The sequence below is a fragment of the Acinonyx jubatus genome, chromosome A3 (genome assembly GCF_027475565.1).
Source record: "Acinonyx jubatus isolate Ajub_Pintada_27869175 chromosome A3, VMU_Ajub_asm_v1.0, whole genome shotgun sequence".
Taxonomy (NCBI): domain Eukaryota; kingdom Metazoa; phylum Chordata; class Mammalia; order Carnivora; family Felidae; genus Acinonyx; species Acinonyx jubatus.
In genome coordinates, this window is record NC_069388.1 from 18,297,413 (window position 1) to 18,314,986 (window position 17,574).

General features: G+C 42.2%; 1 protein-coding gene across 3 annotated transcripts in view; it reads left to right on the plus strand.

Moving 5' to 3' along the window:
- Nucleotides 1–17,574, plus strand: part of CHD6 (chromodomain helicase DNA binding protein 6) — a 203,326-nt gene that overhangs the window by 154,773 nt on the left and 30,979 nt on the right. For all 3 annotated transcript variants that reach the window (XM_027070111.2, XM_027070116.2, XM_053199947.1), the window contains exons 24-27: nt 1,915–2,004; nt 2,680–2,783; nt 7,991–8,120; nt 9,754–9,814. In XM_027070111.2, coding sequence (XP_026925912.2) covers nt 1,915–2,004; nt 2,680–2,783; nt 7,991–8,120; nt 9,754–9,814 — 385 coding nt within the window. The remainder of the gene's footprint in view (nt 1–1,914; nt 2,005–2,679; nt 2,784–7,990; nt 8,121–9,753; nt 9,815–17,574) is intronic.

Below are 17,574 nucleotides of genomic sequence, written 5' to 3' on the forward strand. Positions count from 1 at the left end.
AGGCTATGAGAAGTCAGGGGAGTCCTGGTGACATGCTCTGCTTCCTAATCTGGGTCCTGGATTCACATGTGTGTTCAGTTTGGAAATTCATCAAGCTGTATGTTTATCTAAGGTGCACTTCCTGGAAGTGTATTTCATATCAACAAAATGTGGTGTTGTGTTTTATTTTAAAGAAAGAGATGAAGGAAAGAGCAGTAATGCCACCGAAACATTGGTGGGTTTTGTCTGGCTGAAGTAAGGGTGTTACAAACGTGCCCCAGTCCTCCTTCCCTTTGAGTTTAGATGCCAGCTGGGGTTATCCTCTCACTCGGGGAGGAGCTGCCCATCTGTCCTCTGAATTGATTTCTTTCTCATTTGGAGAATAAGTGAATACTGTTCACTTAAAATTCTATTCTCTCATGCCATAGATGCTACCAAGTGTCAACACATTTCGGTTTAAAGAAGTAGAGACCACTCTATCTTACATCATCAGGAAAACCTTCCTCTGATTGGGCTAGATGTAAGCAGGCTGGGATTCCCATATCTAAGACCTCCTCACTGAAGTTCTTACTGAGGAGGCCAGCAGGCACTGTCAGCAAGGTAGAACGATCAACGACTGTTGTAAATTCTTAGAGCTTTTATTATCTGAGCTTTAAAAAAAATAAACCTTGAAATTATTTGAGTTGACTGACAGCTGAGGTAAGGAATGGCATACCAGAAAAATAAGGGTTCTTTCCATTCTAAAAATTCTGTGTGTGTTGCCACCTACTATTCAAGCCCAGAGTGGCACTTTATGTGTTTTTTAAAAATTGCCAAAAATAACCTTTCCTCCCACCTCCAATTCCCATTTCCCCCTCCAGAGGCAGCCACTGCTAACGGGTTCTTCCAGAGATACTCTGTGCATGGACCAGCTTAGATGAATGTACATCCTCCTTTTATTCTCCCAAAAATAATGTGTATTTTACATACTATTCGTGCTCTGCGCTGTTTCTCTTTCTCTTTTTAAAATAACTTAGATGGAGGTCTGTCCCTATCTGTGTAAGTAGGCCTTTATTTTTAATAGCTAGCCTTTACTCTTGACTGGTATTGTACAAGTTACAAGTACTCTTCTAAACTTCTTTGCAGTTCAGCCGTGAATATGAAGCCTCTCCCTGAATGGGGCCAGCTTCTCTGTGCCTACCCTTACCTTCACCCCGTTTTGCATACGTCGACTCCCAGGGTCATCTTCCGTGCTGTAGTTCTTTCGTGGTTGGTCTCATTTCACTGTTAGACTGCTGTGGGCTCCTCAAGAACAGGCTTGCTTTTGCTCTGTGCCTCACAGTACCCAGCATGGTGCAGGGCACACAGTAGTTGCCCAACAAACGCTGACTTCCTTGTCTCGGACATGTTTGGCGCATGCCCTCCCTTGGAGCTTGAGTATGCTCTGAGCAGAATCCAGGGAACTGAGCACCTCAGGAGAGAAGGCATGATTACTGTTTGGGAGTATTGCCATGAAAAAGACTTGTAAATATCCATTTTTAACACATGCAAATGCAACGGGAAACAGCACCATTCAACATGACCTGCTCTTCAGTAGATCAATAAACTGGTAACCAGCCTCTTGGAAGGCACCTCTGCCCTAGAGGTCATTATGGCCCCATAGAGGTGGTGTGTACTCTTGTGGATCTGGAGAAACAGTGTTTCTGCTGCCCTCCAGGGCTTACAGGGTGATTACAGGGCTGGTGAGATACATTTTTCCATGTGAAGTGGGGATAATCACAGTAGCATCTGCCATCAATACCTTGGGTTTTGCTTTTCTAGTGCTTTCTCATATATTACTTCACATCATAATAACTTGGGAGCGCCCGGAATTTCCATGTGTCCACTTGGGGGTGGCAGGTTATAGGCAGCTCATGGGCTCTGATACGTTTGCATTGATGTGTTCACCTTTCACAGGGTCCTTTTGCGAGTCCGGATGCTGTACTACCTAAAAGCTGAAATACTGGGAGAGGCAGCTGATAAAGCGTTTGAAGGCACCCCTGCCAGGTAAAACAAGTCAGTGTGGCTCTTGGTGTTAAAGAGCTACCATATAGTCCCATTCTTGGAGACGGTCAAACCTACTTGTGCTTCAGGAGGCCCGTGTTTGCACCCAGCCCGGGGTCAGTTCCCTACGTGCCAGGAGGCCAGCTACTGTGAGACCTGTCCTCTGAACAGGCGGTCTTTATTTCCCTGCATGTACCAGTGCTGACTGTCTTGTTCTCAAACAGTGCTTGAGATCTCCACATGTTGAACCAGGATGATTTGGGCACTTTCCAACATTTGATTGTGTATGAGTTCAGCCAAGTGGAGAGTGTTCTACCTTCAGTTGACCAATGTATTGATGGCTTTTGCTGTGGTTCCCAACTGAAGATGGGCATTACACATAAGGATCCCAAGCCCCAACCTAGACCTACTGATGAGTTCTCCAAGAGGTGCTTCAGGGTTCTGTGTCAGTCTAAGGTAGAGCCTAGAAATCAAGTACATGTATGAAATAGCTCACTGGGTGAATGTGATAAAGTCCTGGTTTAAGAAACCTTAGCCCACAGCCTTCTGAGTCCTTGTAACTTCAGCCTCTCAGTATGTGACTGGGGTGTGGCTTAATATCAGGGTTCAGCCAGTAGCTCTTGCATTGTTTTTTGTCTGTGTTGAAGGAACTCTGAGCCCATGCCCTTCCTTCCACAGGGAGCTAGACGTACCCCTGCCCGACATCGACTACATGGAGATCCCAGTGGATTGGTGGGATGCTGAGGCCGATAAGTCCCTTCTGATAGGCGTGTTCAAACACGGTGTGTATTTCAGTGCATGCTCTCCCTTTCCTGAGCAACTCCATAGCCTGCTGCACGTCTCTGGTAGAAAGTAAGCCTCACCTCTCCTCTGTCCTCTCAGATGAACGTGTGAGTCATGAAAATAGGGCGAACATTAATAATATCAGTGAGGAGCTTCGCAGAGAGCTGCTGTGGTTACAGAGAGCCTGTCCACACTGTCAGACCTTGGACTGCCTCATTCTCCTTCACTCTTAGAGTCCCAGTGTTTAGCCTAATGCCTGGCACGTGTAGGCATGCAGCATTGCTTGAGTAAAAGAATACGTAAATGGGAAAATGTTAGGTTTTAACCTTTCGTATGTATGTAGAATTCTAAGATCAGTCTAGATAATCTACATATTCCTGGAGTGCATCTTTCTGCCCCACTGGTATAAAAATTTAAGAATACAAGATGGCATGGACATCGTTTTTTAAAAATACGGTAACTAAGAGTCTAGGGGACTGAGAGAAGTATTTGAGTACCTTGGAAAAAAACTAAATAAGTGCCCCTTTCTTCACTTCTGGAACTGTCCTAGGCACCTGCCCTTGCCTTCAGCCAGCGGTTAAGGTGAATGATGGAAGCACCATGTGATAGTCACTGTATTGTGGCTGGTAGACCCCTTCCCTGCCCAGTGAAGTAACTGAAATCTTAAACTGGAGAGCAGGACTCAAAGTGGGAAGAGTTGGTTATACTTGGCTTTCACTGTCAGCTCTGCCACTTACTAAATGTGGGACCTTGAGCAAATCATAAATTTCTCTGACCTGTTTCTTCACCTGTACCACGAGGATAGTATCGAAACAGCCTGCCCGGAGGGTTGTTTGAAGGCTCTTTGAGACACTATATGTGGACTGCCTAGGGCAGTGCCAGGCGGTACATGCCAGCGTAGGACATATTCAGTGCTGCTCTGCCACTTATGTGCAGCCACTCGCTGCTCTGCCCGTGGAAAGTCGCTTTCTCACACAGCCCTCATCAGTAGGACTCAAATCTGGAGGCCAACCAGCCACACTTCCTTAAGAGCCATGCCTGTACATATTTTAATGAGGAATCCCCTCGACGCTTGGATTTGGGTGCTGCAGTGGGAGGTCAGGGCTGCTGAGAGCCCTTTGTCAAACCGCTGGTTTAGGTGGGAGCAGCGGTGCTGTTGGCGAGAGCTGCCTGTGATGGTGGAAATGCCCTGTCTCTGTGCTGTCCGCTGTGTGGTCCACCAGCCACATGTGACTCTTGAGCACTTGAAATGTGACTGGTACATCTGAGCAACTATATTTTTAACTTTATGTAATTGTAATTAATTGAAATTTAAATAACCACATGTGGCTCCTCGTTGGGGCAGTGCAGGGCCAGAACTCACCTCTGCAGTGGGATGAAGAAGCAGTGACCTCTCGATTAAGCACAAGGAACCCACAGTACAACCAAAACTTGGTTTAATCTGATTTTGGAAAGAACTCAAAGGAAGACAAGTTGGAGACAGGCAGATTCAGAGCATCTGAACTCAGTGTGTGGGAAAGTCCATTGACCCTGGGTCTCCTATCGGCGGTAGTTTTAGGGTATGTTGCCCGACCCTTGGTGGAGAGACCGTGATGTGGAAAGACCTCACAACCTGAAGTCCCAGCATTGTGGCAGCCACACGCTTCACCTCCATCCTTCCTCCAACCCAGCGCACACACACCACAGACATACAGAAAGCCTGGGTGGATTCTGACAACAGTGTGAAACCACCTAGCTACACATGAAACAAATAAAAGAAAATCCCCGAATGAAGAGGTTACTTAAAGCCAGAGCTGGAAGTTCACTGATAGGACAGCAAACCAGAGGGACTGGGTTTGTAATGCTCACACGCAAGAAAGAAACAAGCCCTCTGGGAAAGGAGGGCAAGAAGAGGCCCTTTGGCCCAAGGATGCAGAGCTGGAAGAACATGTTCATGGGAGATAAATTACGGACACGAAAGAGGAGAAAATGTGGAAGATAGAATGAGGTTGCCTTGTAAGCAGTAAAACAAGATATCCCAGACCAATGCTAACAACAAACAAAAACAAAACACAAGAGACCTAGTGTGGCAAGATCAGTGTCCTACAAAAGGTCTTTAAGGAAAGGATAGTTTGAGATAAAGAAGGTCGTTATACTTTGCTGATAAGTGTAGTTCCTTACAAAGGTGTGGCTAGCAGGGTAACCTCAGAATGTGTAAGAAGACAGGACTCTAAGTGGAGCCAAGACCCTTTCTCTCTTAGGAAAGGCAAATTAACGCTGGCACCATACCTATTAGTTTTTTTTGTCCCTGATGAAGGCTTAGGGTAGTGGATTAATCAGTTGATCTTAGTCTTATACTGGAAATGTTCAAGGGCCAGTCAGATGATGTCTAAGGTAACTTCCATGTCTAATGCTCCTCTGCTCTATGAAACAGTTTGGGAGGGTATAAGTTAGTAACTCCTAAGTGTTTCCTGAGCACACTCGTGCAGTCTTACGATGATGCATCACCCACTCCTTTCAGATTCCCCCAGATTGCCAGTTGAGGTGAACTCACTGTCAAAATCAGGGCTGAGGGCATGTGTACGATGCCTACAGTGGCTCATTGTGGCATACAATGACTAGCAGACACACTATAAAGATGGGAAAACCCAGCCTCCGTACCCAGTGCTGGGGGACTAGACCTAAACCACACATGCGTACCTGGCTCACTCCTGCATAGAACTAGCCCTCTTTAGCTGGATGGTAACATTGGTTCTACCTAGATGACATTGTACAGATACTTGTGGTTGGTTTCATGTGCTCATCCTCCTTGGTGTCTTATAGAATCCACATTGGATCCTGCCCCTGGCCAAATGCCCATTGGACATTCCATGAGCATAGGCTCATCTGGAGAATACACCTGATGACCCCTGTGTAACTTAGCCCACATAACATGTCTTACCAGGTCTTACCAGCTGACAGTCAAGCTTCCAGACACCCAAGCCATCTGGTGTTCACTTTCAGGGATTTCTGGCAGGAAGCCCTCTGCCTCGCCTTCATCCTGTGGAGGCCTAAATATGAGCTGTGGCGCTACAGCCATTTTCTTTGTTAAGAAACACACACGGTTCATTGTCTGTAGTTTTGTGGCTCTTTTAGTCTGCCCCAGACATAGCCCGCTACAACCCTACTTAGATTAGAAGGATATAGCCATGGTTGCATCTCCAAGCTGACCCGTGGGGAAGAATTGCCTGAACCTTTGGTTGTTTGCAACAAGAAGGGCCCTGTAGCAAACCTCTTCTGAATGATGTTCCTGACAGCTGTCAGTTGTGTTAACTGACTACAGCCCTCTAGGGCAGCCTGTGTTTAAAAAGTTCATCAAGATAAGGAGGTTAGTATTTTTGTTCATGTTCTGCAAGCAGCCCACACCCTCAAAGGCTGTCATCTACTATGTATTTATTGGTACTGCTCTTCCAGCTCCTGCGACTCTGCAGGGAGGTTGTCGGGTTTTCTAGGGGACTGAATCCGTCATTCCTCCTTGCCACCAGCTTCGTAGCTCACTGAGAAATAGGAGTGCAAAATCTCTCTAGACTTGAGAGCCACACAAGACAGAGAAGGGCTGCACAACAGAAGCGTCCCCAGGTAGTCGGCTGCTGAAACAACTGCTTCATGCCCTTGTGGAGCCCAGAGCACCGGAGGGCAGGACACATGGTCCTCAGTAGTAAAGGGCTGGTGGAGGAGGTTTTCAGCCTCTCACCTATCGGATGAAGCACCTCTCTTTTCATGGGGAGCAGCAGGTGGAGCTAGCGGCAGGAATTTCCTCAAGGCAGCAGGAGCATGGAGGGCCTTTGTTTTCCTGTGAGCTGAGGTAGGACACAGGGAGAGGGTATGAATGGCTCTGCCTACAACGATTATTGGAAGAGAATCTGGGCAAAGCTGACTCCTGCAATCTTTTCTCGAGCGTGCACGGTGTTGGGCCCCACGCTGGGTACTGAATGTGTACTGATAAGAATCAGACCCAGGTTCTTTTCCTAAGGAGCCCACAATTACATGTGACTGACAGTAATCAAGTAATCGCCCTGAGGCATAGCGAGTAAAGAACATAAGGCATCGCAGTTTCTCCTGCCATATGCCTCATGCGGGCAGCACCTGTCATTGAGATGGCACAAGAGTCACTTTGGATTAAAAGATAAAGTACCTGCAGCTCCTCAGAGAACAAGTTCCAGGTGCTCCCTACAGGGTGGAGGACAGAAGTGCGTCAACAGTGATGGTAGAACAGAAGCCAACAAGGAGGTGAAGTACCCAGCAAAGTAAAACAAAGTCTGTTACTAGCACCCATGCTGGCTCTCATTTTAGGTACAGCATTTTCCATCACGGGGGTCTCTGTGTATGTACTCCAGAGCTAGAAATGGACCTCGCTTCCTAGGAGCAACATGGAAAGGGTTTTGACGATCCTGAAGGAGTTTCACCCAAGATAATTTGCTATAACAATAGATTTGGATCTTGTATGTGACCAAATCCTGTCTCATTATAAGATGGCATTAGGTTTAGTAAAATAGTAACAAATTCTCAAGCCTGGGATTATCACAGTAAAAGTGATATTATCTCACGGTTTTGGCTTCCTTTTGGGAGTCTCTTCTGCATCAAAAATGCTCATCCTGTGTTTGACTTTTGGGATGTGGTGAGGTTAGGTAATTCCAAAGCCCTGGCCAGTAGATTAGGATTTCATACTGAGTTGATGATTATGGAAGCAATAGGTCGGTTTTAATCTGATTAACAACCACAGCAGCCCTCCCTGTGTCTTATCCCCTGCATGCATCACTTTGTTCAATTGCTGTTCCTAACACATGGGATGGTATTGGACTATCAGAAAACAGGGCCCGTTCAGGAGGTAACAAGTTGTCCGGAGTTGGGGGTTGAGGGGAAGAAGCTATAGAACCAACTTGCCTGATTACTTTTGCTGTCCAAAAGAAGTAAACGAGTAAGTGTTGTATCTAGGCCTTGTATCTCTTTACGGACACAGAATACGTGCATAAGCTTTTATTTTTGGTCAAGCACTACTCAGGGCATCTACTTTAGCTCAAGGATATTCCTCTGATAGGATATCTGATAGGATTCTATTAATCTTAAATAGTGTTTTTTGATTGTTTTATTTTTCATTTAATAAGCGAAACAAAAATGGCTGTCCAGGGCCCAGGGTAGATTTGGGGAGTTCTAACCTATCATCCGACATTTCTCTGCCCCCGATCAGGGTATGAGAGGTACAATGCCATGCGAGCAGACCCAGCACTTTGCTTCCTGGAGAAAGTCGGGATGCCAGATGAGAAGTCTCTTTCTGCAGAACAGGGTGTTACGGAGGGGACCTCAGACATTCCCGAGCGGTGAGTCATCTGTGAGGTGACAGATTTTGCCATGAATCTATGACCCCTTCCACATATCCAGCATTCTGCTAGCCTCTCCCAGCATCTCCCTTCAATCTTGCCCTCTGGGAACTACTTTTCAAAACTGCTGCGTTGGTTACGTTCTGTTACACCTTAGGCCTTTTTGACTTCCAAGCATTTTGAACCAAATACCAGTTCCTGTTCTTCATGGATTCCCCAAGCTGCCCACCGTCCTACCCAACTCGTCTCTTACTTGATCAGAGGATTCTTGAGGATGAATTCAGTTAGACCTCTCATACCTAACAGAAAGCTAAGAGGTACCCCAAGTACAGGCTTCCTGATCTTGAAATTCCTCAGATGAAATTCTGGCATTATTTAAGAATGCATTGTCCATGAGTAAGGTGGATTTAGGAACCACTGCTTGATGGCTGTGGCATTTAGGCCTTCTTTATGGGTCGTGTGCAAAAAAAAAGGTATGAAAACGTCTCCTTTGAGTTTTATCTACTGTTGGCATAACTCCCAAATGTGTAAATTCATAAGAGAGCTAAATAAACAGCCAGAAACTGGTGCTCCAAAATATATATATTTGGAAAACATAATATATATCTCTTAGCTTGTGTTTGGTAAACTTTGAGCTCATCTTCTCCCCAAAAGTAGCAAATATCGCTTTGCATTGCCTAGGACTTCGGCCAGGCCTAGCCAGGAGCTCCTAACCACCTGTTAAAGCCAACAAAAGAGTGAAAAGCATTTTTCATCTGTCCTTAACCCCTAATGAAAACTTAAGCTACTGTAACATTCTCTGTACCAAAGAGAATTTCCTGTGAGCAGATAATAAAGATACATTTGGAAAGATGTTAACAGAAGCCCGAGTGGTGATACTAATACTGGATGTGGGGGGAAGGCACTACGTGGGTGAGGTAGAATGGGGCAGAAAGCTTACATTTTTGTGGGTGGCTCTTTTTTGTGTGGCTAAGCAGTAAAGGTGGGAGATTGTACTGCCTCCAGGACCTGAGCAGCAACAATAAGAGTATTTGAGATAGGAACACTTCAAAGCTAGTTTTAAGACAAATCATGAAAAACAGGCATCAGCAATAGTTAAGCTCACAGGACAGAAGACATTGGGCAGCTAAGCTCAAGGCAGGTGTCTGATGGGAAAGAGGGAAAAATGTCTTTCCTTAATAGCAGTGGCAGCCCCGTTTCCTCCCAAGGAAGTGAATGCCACCAGGTAAGGGATTCTGCATGAAGCTTCACCCCACTGTGATTAGGGGTGGGGGGTTGTTGCACAGGCCTCAACTTCTGGAGTCTCTTCTTTCATCAAAGACCCATGTTCAGGAAACTCTGGATGGGCAGTAATGCTCTTGTTTGTGACAGTATCACTGTCGAACAGCCGGCCTCTAAACTTGTCTGAGAAGATCCTGAGTCTCATGCTGAAGTCTTAGTACTGAGTGGAGGTCCTTGCCCGTAGACGTTATGACACTAGGAAAAAAAAAAAACAACAGATGTTGAGGCCTGTGGGAAAAGGGATCCACTAATATTTTTGTAGTCAGTGATTTAGATGGTTTTCTTACAAGCATCCTGGTTGCAAAATAGCTCCTAGGTGGTGCGTGATGCTTTTTATTTTACTTTTATTTAGAGGCAACACGGATAAAGAAGACAACACTGAAGACAAGTTAGATGGCCTGCAGAAACAAATGGTGAGTCACATGTGCTGTGTTGGTCCACACAGTCCTTACTTAGTGTCGAGAGAGAAACCCCCATCTTGGCAGTGGGCTTGGGGATCTTATTATAAAAATTCTCAACATACAGACAGCATTGCACTTTCATTCTAGTGAGCTTTTGATTTTCATATAACTATAGATTTTAGATGCGTTTGTGAGATACCTTACAGAGTGATCCCACGTACTTTTTATCCGGTTTCCCACCAGGGGAACATCTTGCAAAACTGTAGTACAGAATCACAACCAGGGTGCTGACATTGATAGAGTCAAGATAGGACGTTTCCATGACCACAAAGGTCCATCGTGTTGCCCCGTTACAGCCACATTCACTTCCCTCCTACCTTCACCTCCTCTTTAATCCATGGCAACCACTAACCTCTTCTCCATTTCTATGATTTGTCATTTTAAGATTATTACTTAAGATATATAATAAGAGGTGGGGTGCTTGGGTGTCTCAGTCAGTTAAGCATTGAACTCTTGATTTCAGCTCAGGTCATGATCTCATTGTTTGTGAGTTTGACCCCACATTGGTCTCTGTGCTGACAGTGCAGAGCCTGCTAAGGATTCTGTCTCCCTCTCTCTCTATTCCTCCCCAACTTGCTCTCTCAAAAATAAATAAACTATTTTTTAGATGGAAGATATAAGATATAAGAATTTAAGAACATACATTATCTTTAAAATTTTTTTTTATGTTTTTATTTATTTTTGAGAGAGAGCACAAGCAGGGGACCAGCAGAGAGAAAGGCAGACACAGGATCAGAGGCAGGCTCCAGGCTCTGAGCTGTCAGCACAGAGCCCGACGTGGGGCTCGAAACCACAAACCACAAGACCATGATCTGAGCTGAAGTCGGACACTTAACCGACTGAGCCACCCAGGCACCCCAAGAATATACATATTAAACGGAAACATACACTGTGTGACCTTTGGGGATTGGCTTTTGTCACGCAGCGTAATTCCCTGTATACCGATCCAGGTTGTTTTCTGTAACAGTAATTCCCTTTTCGTTGTTGCACAGCAGTCCTTGGTATGGATGTCCCACTTTGTTTTACCATTCATCCATGTGCAGGATATGTGCATTGTCTCCAGTTTCGACTATTACAGATACCTCTGTAAATGTTTGCATATAGATGTTGTGTGACTGTACATTTCCAATTCTGTGGGATAGACGTCCAGAAGTACATTGCTGGGTCATACGGTTGTTGCGTGTTTAGTTTTTTTTAAAAACTGCCAAGCTGTTTCCAGAGTGGCTGTACCACTTCACATTCCCACCGGCCATGTAGGAGTGGTGCACTTCCTCATCTTTTATTAGCTTTCAGTGTTGTCACCATTTATCTTTTTATAGGTTTAATTGCTACCTGGAAGCCTCTTCGGTGAAATGTTTCTTCATGTCCTTTGCCCATTTTTTAAATGCATTGTTTGTTTCTTTGTTTTCCTGTTGGTATTTGAGAGTTCTTTATATAATCCAGATACCAGTCTTTTGTCAGACATGTGGTTGGCAAGTATTTTGTCCCACCTGTAGTTTGTCTTTTTATCTGATTCACATTGACTTCAGCAGAACAGCGGTTTTTAATTTCGATGAAGTCCAACTTAACCAGTTTTTCTTTTTATGGATCGTGTTGCCGGTTTTAAGTGTGAGAATTCTGCTTGTCTCCAGTCCTGACAGTTTTCTTCTGTGTTTTCTACTAGAAGTTTTTTAGTTTAACATGTAAGTCCATGATCCATTTTAAGTTTGTTTTCATATAAATGGAGAGAATTAGATTGAGGTTCTTTTTTTAACCTGTTGCTCTCTAGTTGCTCTAAGCCTTTGGTTAAAAAGCTATCTTTTCCACATTCAATTACTTTTATACCTTTGTCAAAATATCATTTGAGCGATTGATCTATTTCTGGGTTCTCTCTTTTGTTTCTTTGTTCTATTTATCTCTTCCTCTGCCAATAGCATGTAATATCAATTACTGTAGCTATAGCATAAGTTTTAAAATTGATTAGACTGATTGCTTCCACTTCTTTTTCAAAATTGTTTTTGCTTTTCTTGTTCCTTTGCCTTTCCATATAAGTTTTAGGATAATCTTATCTATAGCTATAAAGGTTCTTGCTGGGATCTTACTAGGAATCACGTTAAACTCATATATCACTTTGAGGATAATTGACCTTTACTATATTGATTTTTTTTACTCTGTTGGATCTTACTATATATCTCCATTTATTTTGATCTCTGATTTCTTTCATCACCATTTTATAGTTTTTCAGCAAACAATTTCTGTTTATAGATTTGCATCTAACTATTTCATTTTCTTTGGCACGATTGTAAATGGTGTTACAATTATCTTCTATCCTGCAAAATTGCTTAATGCAATTATCAGTTTTAGGGGTTTTTAGGTTTCTTGAAATTCCCTATATCAGCACTCATGTCATCTGTGAATAGGGTTAGCATTATTTCTTCTTTTCTGATCTATCTGCCTTGTATTTCTTTTTCTTGCTGTATTGTACTGTCTGAAACTTTTGGCACTGCGTTGAATGAATGCTGAGAGCAGATATTCTTGCTTTGTTCCTGATGGAGAAAGACATTCAGTCTTTCATCATTAAGTATAATGTTAGTTCTAGGTTTTTGGTAGATGTTCTTTATTGAAAATGAGGCATTCCTAGTTTTCTGAGAATTTTTGTCATGAATAGATGTTGAATTTTGTCAAATATATTTTTGTACCAATTAATATGATTGTGAGGTCTTTCTTATTTAGCCTATTAATATGTTAGATTACATTGATTGTTCACAAATATTGTATCAGCCTTGCATCCCTGGATAATCTGGGATAAACTCCACTCGGACATGGTATATAATTCTTAATATTGAATTCTACTTGCTAATATTTTGTTAAGGCTTTTTGCATCTATGTTCATGAGGGATATTGGTCTATAATTTTCTTTCGGTACTATATTTGTGTGCTTTTGATATCAGGGTAATAATGTTAACTTTATAAACGAGTTAGGTGTTCCCTCCAACTATTTTCTGATAGAGGTTGTTTAGAGTTGGTATTAAGTTTTTAAATATTTAGTAGAATTCCCCAGTAACTGGCCTGGAAATTCTTTTTTGAGGGAGTTTTAAAATTATGAATCCAGTTCTCTATTTTATATTGAGTAAGTTGTGATAGTTTGTGTTTTTCAAGGAACTTGGTCTGTTTCAGCTAAGTTGTCAAATTTATGTGTGTGGAGTTCTTTGTAGTATTCTCTTATCCTTTTGATAGTTGCAGAAGTATAATGCTATTCCCTATTCATTCTTGATACTGGTAATGTGTGTCTTCTTTTTTTCTCTACCTGGCTTGCTTGAGATTTGTCTGCTTTATCTTCTTAAATAATCAGCTCTTTGTCTTCTGTTTTAAAAACTTCATTGATTTCAGGAGTGCCTGGGTGGCTCAGTCAGTTAAGTGTCCCGACTCTTGATTTTGGCTCCAGTTATGATCTCACAGTCATGAGATCAAGCCCTGCGTTGGGTTTCGTGCTGAGTGTGGAGCCTCCTTAAGATTCTCTCCCCCTGCCCCACTCTGTCCTACTTACATGTGCACGCTCTCTTTCTGTCTCTCTCTCAAAGAGGTAGCTAGCTAGCTAGCTAGATAATAAATTTTAAAAATTATTAAATGTCATTGATTTCTACTCCTTATTATCCCCTTCCTTCTGCTTGCCCCGGTTTTATTTTCCTTTTCTTTTTCTGTTTTTGGAGTGGAGCTTCAATTACCATTTGAGACTTCCCTGCTTGTTTAATGTATGCATTCAGTGCTATAAATTTCCCTGTCAGTATTACTTTAACTATGTCTCACAAATTGTGCTGTGTTCTATCCTCATTTTCATTCAACTTAATATATTTTTTTTAAAAATTCTATTGAGACTTCCTTTTTGATCCACAGATCATTAGACGTTTATTACTTAGTTTCCAAGTGTTTGGAGATTTTCCTATTTTCTTTCTGTTTTTTGTTTTTTTTCTTAAGTTTATGTATTTTGAGAGAGAGAGAAAGAGCAAGCAGGGGAGGAGCAGAGAGAGTAGGAGAAAGAGAATCCGAAGCAGGCTTCGTGCTGTTAGCACAGAGCCCAGTTCTGGGCTCTAATGAACCATGAGGTCATGACCTGAGCCAAAACCAAGAGTCGGACACTTAACTGACTGAGCCATCCAGGTGCCCCACTTTTTTTTTTTAATCTTTTTTTTTTAAGTCTGTTTTTTATTTCTAGTTTGATCCCGTTATGTTCAGAGAACAAACTATTACTTTAGTTGTTTTAAAATTGTTAAGGTTTGTTTTATGGCCCAGGATATGATCTGTCTTGGTGTACATTCCGTGGGCACTTGAAAAACAATGTGACTCGTACTGTTATTGGGTGCAGTTATGTTGACATAATTGCAGAAATGTCTATTAGATCATGTTGGTTGATAGTGTTGTTAAGTTTTTCTGTATCTTTGGGGCACCTGGGTGGCTCAGTTGGTTAAGCGTCTGACTTCGGCCCAGGTCATCGTCTCACAGTTTGTGAGTTTGAGCCCTGCTTTGGGCTGGCTCTGTGCTGACAGCTCGGAGCCTGGAGCCTGCGTCCGATTCTGTGTCTCCTCTCTCTCTCTGCCCCTCCCTAGCTCGCACTTGCTCTCTCTCTCTGTGTCAAAAATAAATAAACTTAAAAAAAAAGTTTTTGTATCCTTAATGATTTCCCATCTAGTTGTTTCATTAGTTGTTGAGAGAGGAGTATTGAAATCTCTAAATAATTATCAATTTGTCTATTTTTCCTTTCAGTTGTATCAGGTTTTGCTTCACATATTTTGCAGCTCTATTGTTTGGTGCATACATTTTAGGTTTGTCTTCTTAAGTGGATTGACTGCTATCATTATGTAATGTCCATCTCTGCCTCTGATAGCTTACTCTGTTCTGAAGTGTATTTTACCTGACATTAATGTAGCTACTCCTGGTTTCCTTTAATTAATGTTTGCATCTTACAACTTGTTCCATCTTTTTACTTTAAGCCTACTTTTATCATTATACTTGAAGTGAGTTTCCTATAGGCAGCATAGAGTTGCATCATACTTTTTCATGCATTATGCCAATCTTCTGGTCGGTGTATTCAGCCATTAATATTTTTTAAAAATTTTATTAATATTTATTTATTTTTGAGAGACATGGCATGAGTGGGGGAGGGGCAGAGAGAGAGGGAGACACAGAATCTGAAGCAGGCTCCAGACTCTGAGCTGTCAGCACAGAGCCCGACATGGGGCTCGAACTAACAAGCTGTGAGATCATGACCTGAGCTGAAGTCGGAGACTCAGCTGACTGAACCACCCAGGCACCCTTCAGTCATTCATATTTAATGTAATTATTGAGACAGTAAGTTTTAAGTCTGATATTTTATTATTTTCTCCAAGTTTTGATTCTCGATTTTCTTTTTCCTGCTTTCCTCTGGGTTACTTGAACACTTTATGATTCCTTTTTTATTTATATTTTTAACAGCTTTTTGATGGTTCTTCTAGATATTATATATACATAATATATCACAGTCCACTGCTATCATCATTCCCCAGTTCAAGGGAAGTGTAGATACCTCACTTCCAGTTTTGTTTCTTTACCTTCCCCCTATTTACAATATATATAATGGTCTTAAATATTTCTTATACTTACATTTAGAACCGTATCAGACAATGTTATACTTTTGCCACAACTGTCGATATAATTTAGAAAATTCAAGAGGAGAAGGAGAGTCTATGGTATTTACTTGTATTTTTGTTTACTGGATTCTTTCTTCTTTCTGGTGTTCCAAGGTTTCTTCCTTCTAAAGGAAATTCCTTTAGCCATTCTTTTAGGGTAGGTCTAGTTGACGTTTCTCCTAGTTTTTCTTTGTCTGAGACTGTCTTAATCCCCCTTTCATTCCTGAAGGATGTTTTCACTGGATATAGGATTCTGGGTTGACAGTTCTTTTCTTTCAGCTCTTGAAAAATGCTGTGCCACTTCTTCTGGCCTCCATGGTTTCTGATGAGAAATCCACTGTCATTCCAGTTGTTTTTCCCCATAGGTAAGGCGTCTTTTCTCTCTCGCTGCTTTCAAGATTTTTTCTTTGTCTTTAGCTTTCAGAAGTTTAACCATGATTATTTGTGTGTGTGTGGATTTTGTTGACTTCATCCTGTTTGGGATTTTTTTCAACTTCTTAAATCTGTAGGTTTAAGTCTTTTGTCAAATTTGGAGAGTTTTCAGCTATTATTTCTTTGGGTCTTTTCGTTCCCCCTTTCTCCAAGACTGATGATATGAATGTTAAAACTTTTGCTACAGTCCCACGGGTCCTTGATGCTCTGGTTTTTTTTTTTTGTTTTTTTAATCTGTTTTTCCCTGGTATTTACATTGGGTTCTTTCTATTTTTCCGTCTTTGAGTTCATTGATTTTTTTTCTCCTCCACTCTGCTCTTGAGCCTGTCCATTGAGATTGAGTTCTTTGTTTTGTTTTGTTTTGTTTTGTTTTGTTTTGTTTTGTTTTGTTTTGTTTTGAGGGCCTGCTTTTGGTTACTGTATTTTTCAGATCTAAAATTTCTTTCTGGTTTTTCTTTGGATCTTTGTTTCTTTGCTGAGACTTTGTTTTTTCATTTGTGGCAAGCATGTTCAGAACTGCTCATTGATGACTATTTAAATCCTTATGTCAAATTCTAAGATTTATGTCATTTTGGTGGCAGCATTTATTGTCCTTTTTCATTCAGTTTGAGGTCTTCCTGGCTTTTGGTATGATAAGTGATTTTCTACCAAAGTCTGGACGTTTTGGTATTATATTGTAAGACTCAGGATCTTAATTAAAACTTCCGTTTTAGCTGACTACCTCTGACACCTCTCATAGGGGAATGGGGTAGGGGGCGGGTACCACCTTGTCACTACCAGGTAAGAGTAGAAGTTCATGTTCCCAGTCTGCTCCCATTGAAACCTGAGGGTGATGTTTCTCATTATTGCTGGGCAGAAGAAGTTCTTTGCTGACACCGTGGGCAGGGATGGGGACCTCATTACTCCTTCTCAGGGATGAAAGTCCCAGATCCCTACTTGGCTTTTTGACACCACTGCAGCAGGGGCATGGAGTGCCATCTTATAGCCTATGAAGGGTGGAAGTCTAGATTCTCAACTTGGCCTTTGCTGGCATGGATGTGTTGAGCCAGTGTTTTGTGTTGTCAGGCTGGAGTATAGTGGATTTTGCCTCAACATTGTGTATATTCCTAACCTGCTTTTTTCCTGGTCCCTAGCTAAGGAGAGCAGACTTTTGTTGGGGCTTTTTTTTTTTTTTTTTTTTAATCTGCACACTTTGGCATTTCCAGGTAGTCAGCTTCTTTACTTCCAGATATAGGATATATAAGGCAAAAAAGAAAACCCATGGAGCTCACCACTGTGTCATTCCTTGGGTCCCAGAATCCTTAGTTTGTTTGCCTTGTCTTCACCTTTCAGAGTTTTCTTATGTTTGTTCATACATAACGTCCAGGGGGTTTAACTACACTTAGAGTGAGGAATAGGGAAATGTGTATTCTCCCAGAAGCACAAGTCTGCATTACGTTTTACAAATGAGTTTCTGGGGCTTTGCATAAGTAGACTGAAACCTTACCAGGGCCCCAGCACCGTTTGACCACACATGTTCTCTGGCTTGAGTTGTGGAGTAAATGAATCTGGTAGAGTTTCATGGATTCTGAATCCCAGGGGTGACTGTATAGTTGTCCCCAACTGAGTCCATTGCCAGGATAATCTCTCATCTTCTCA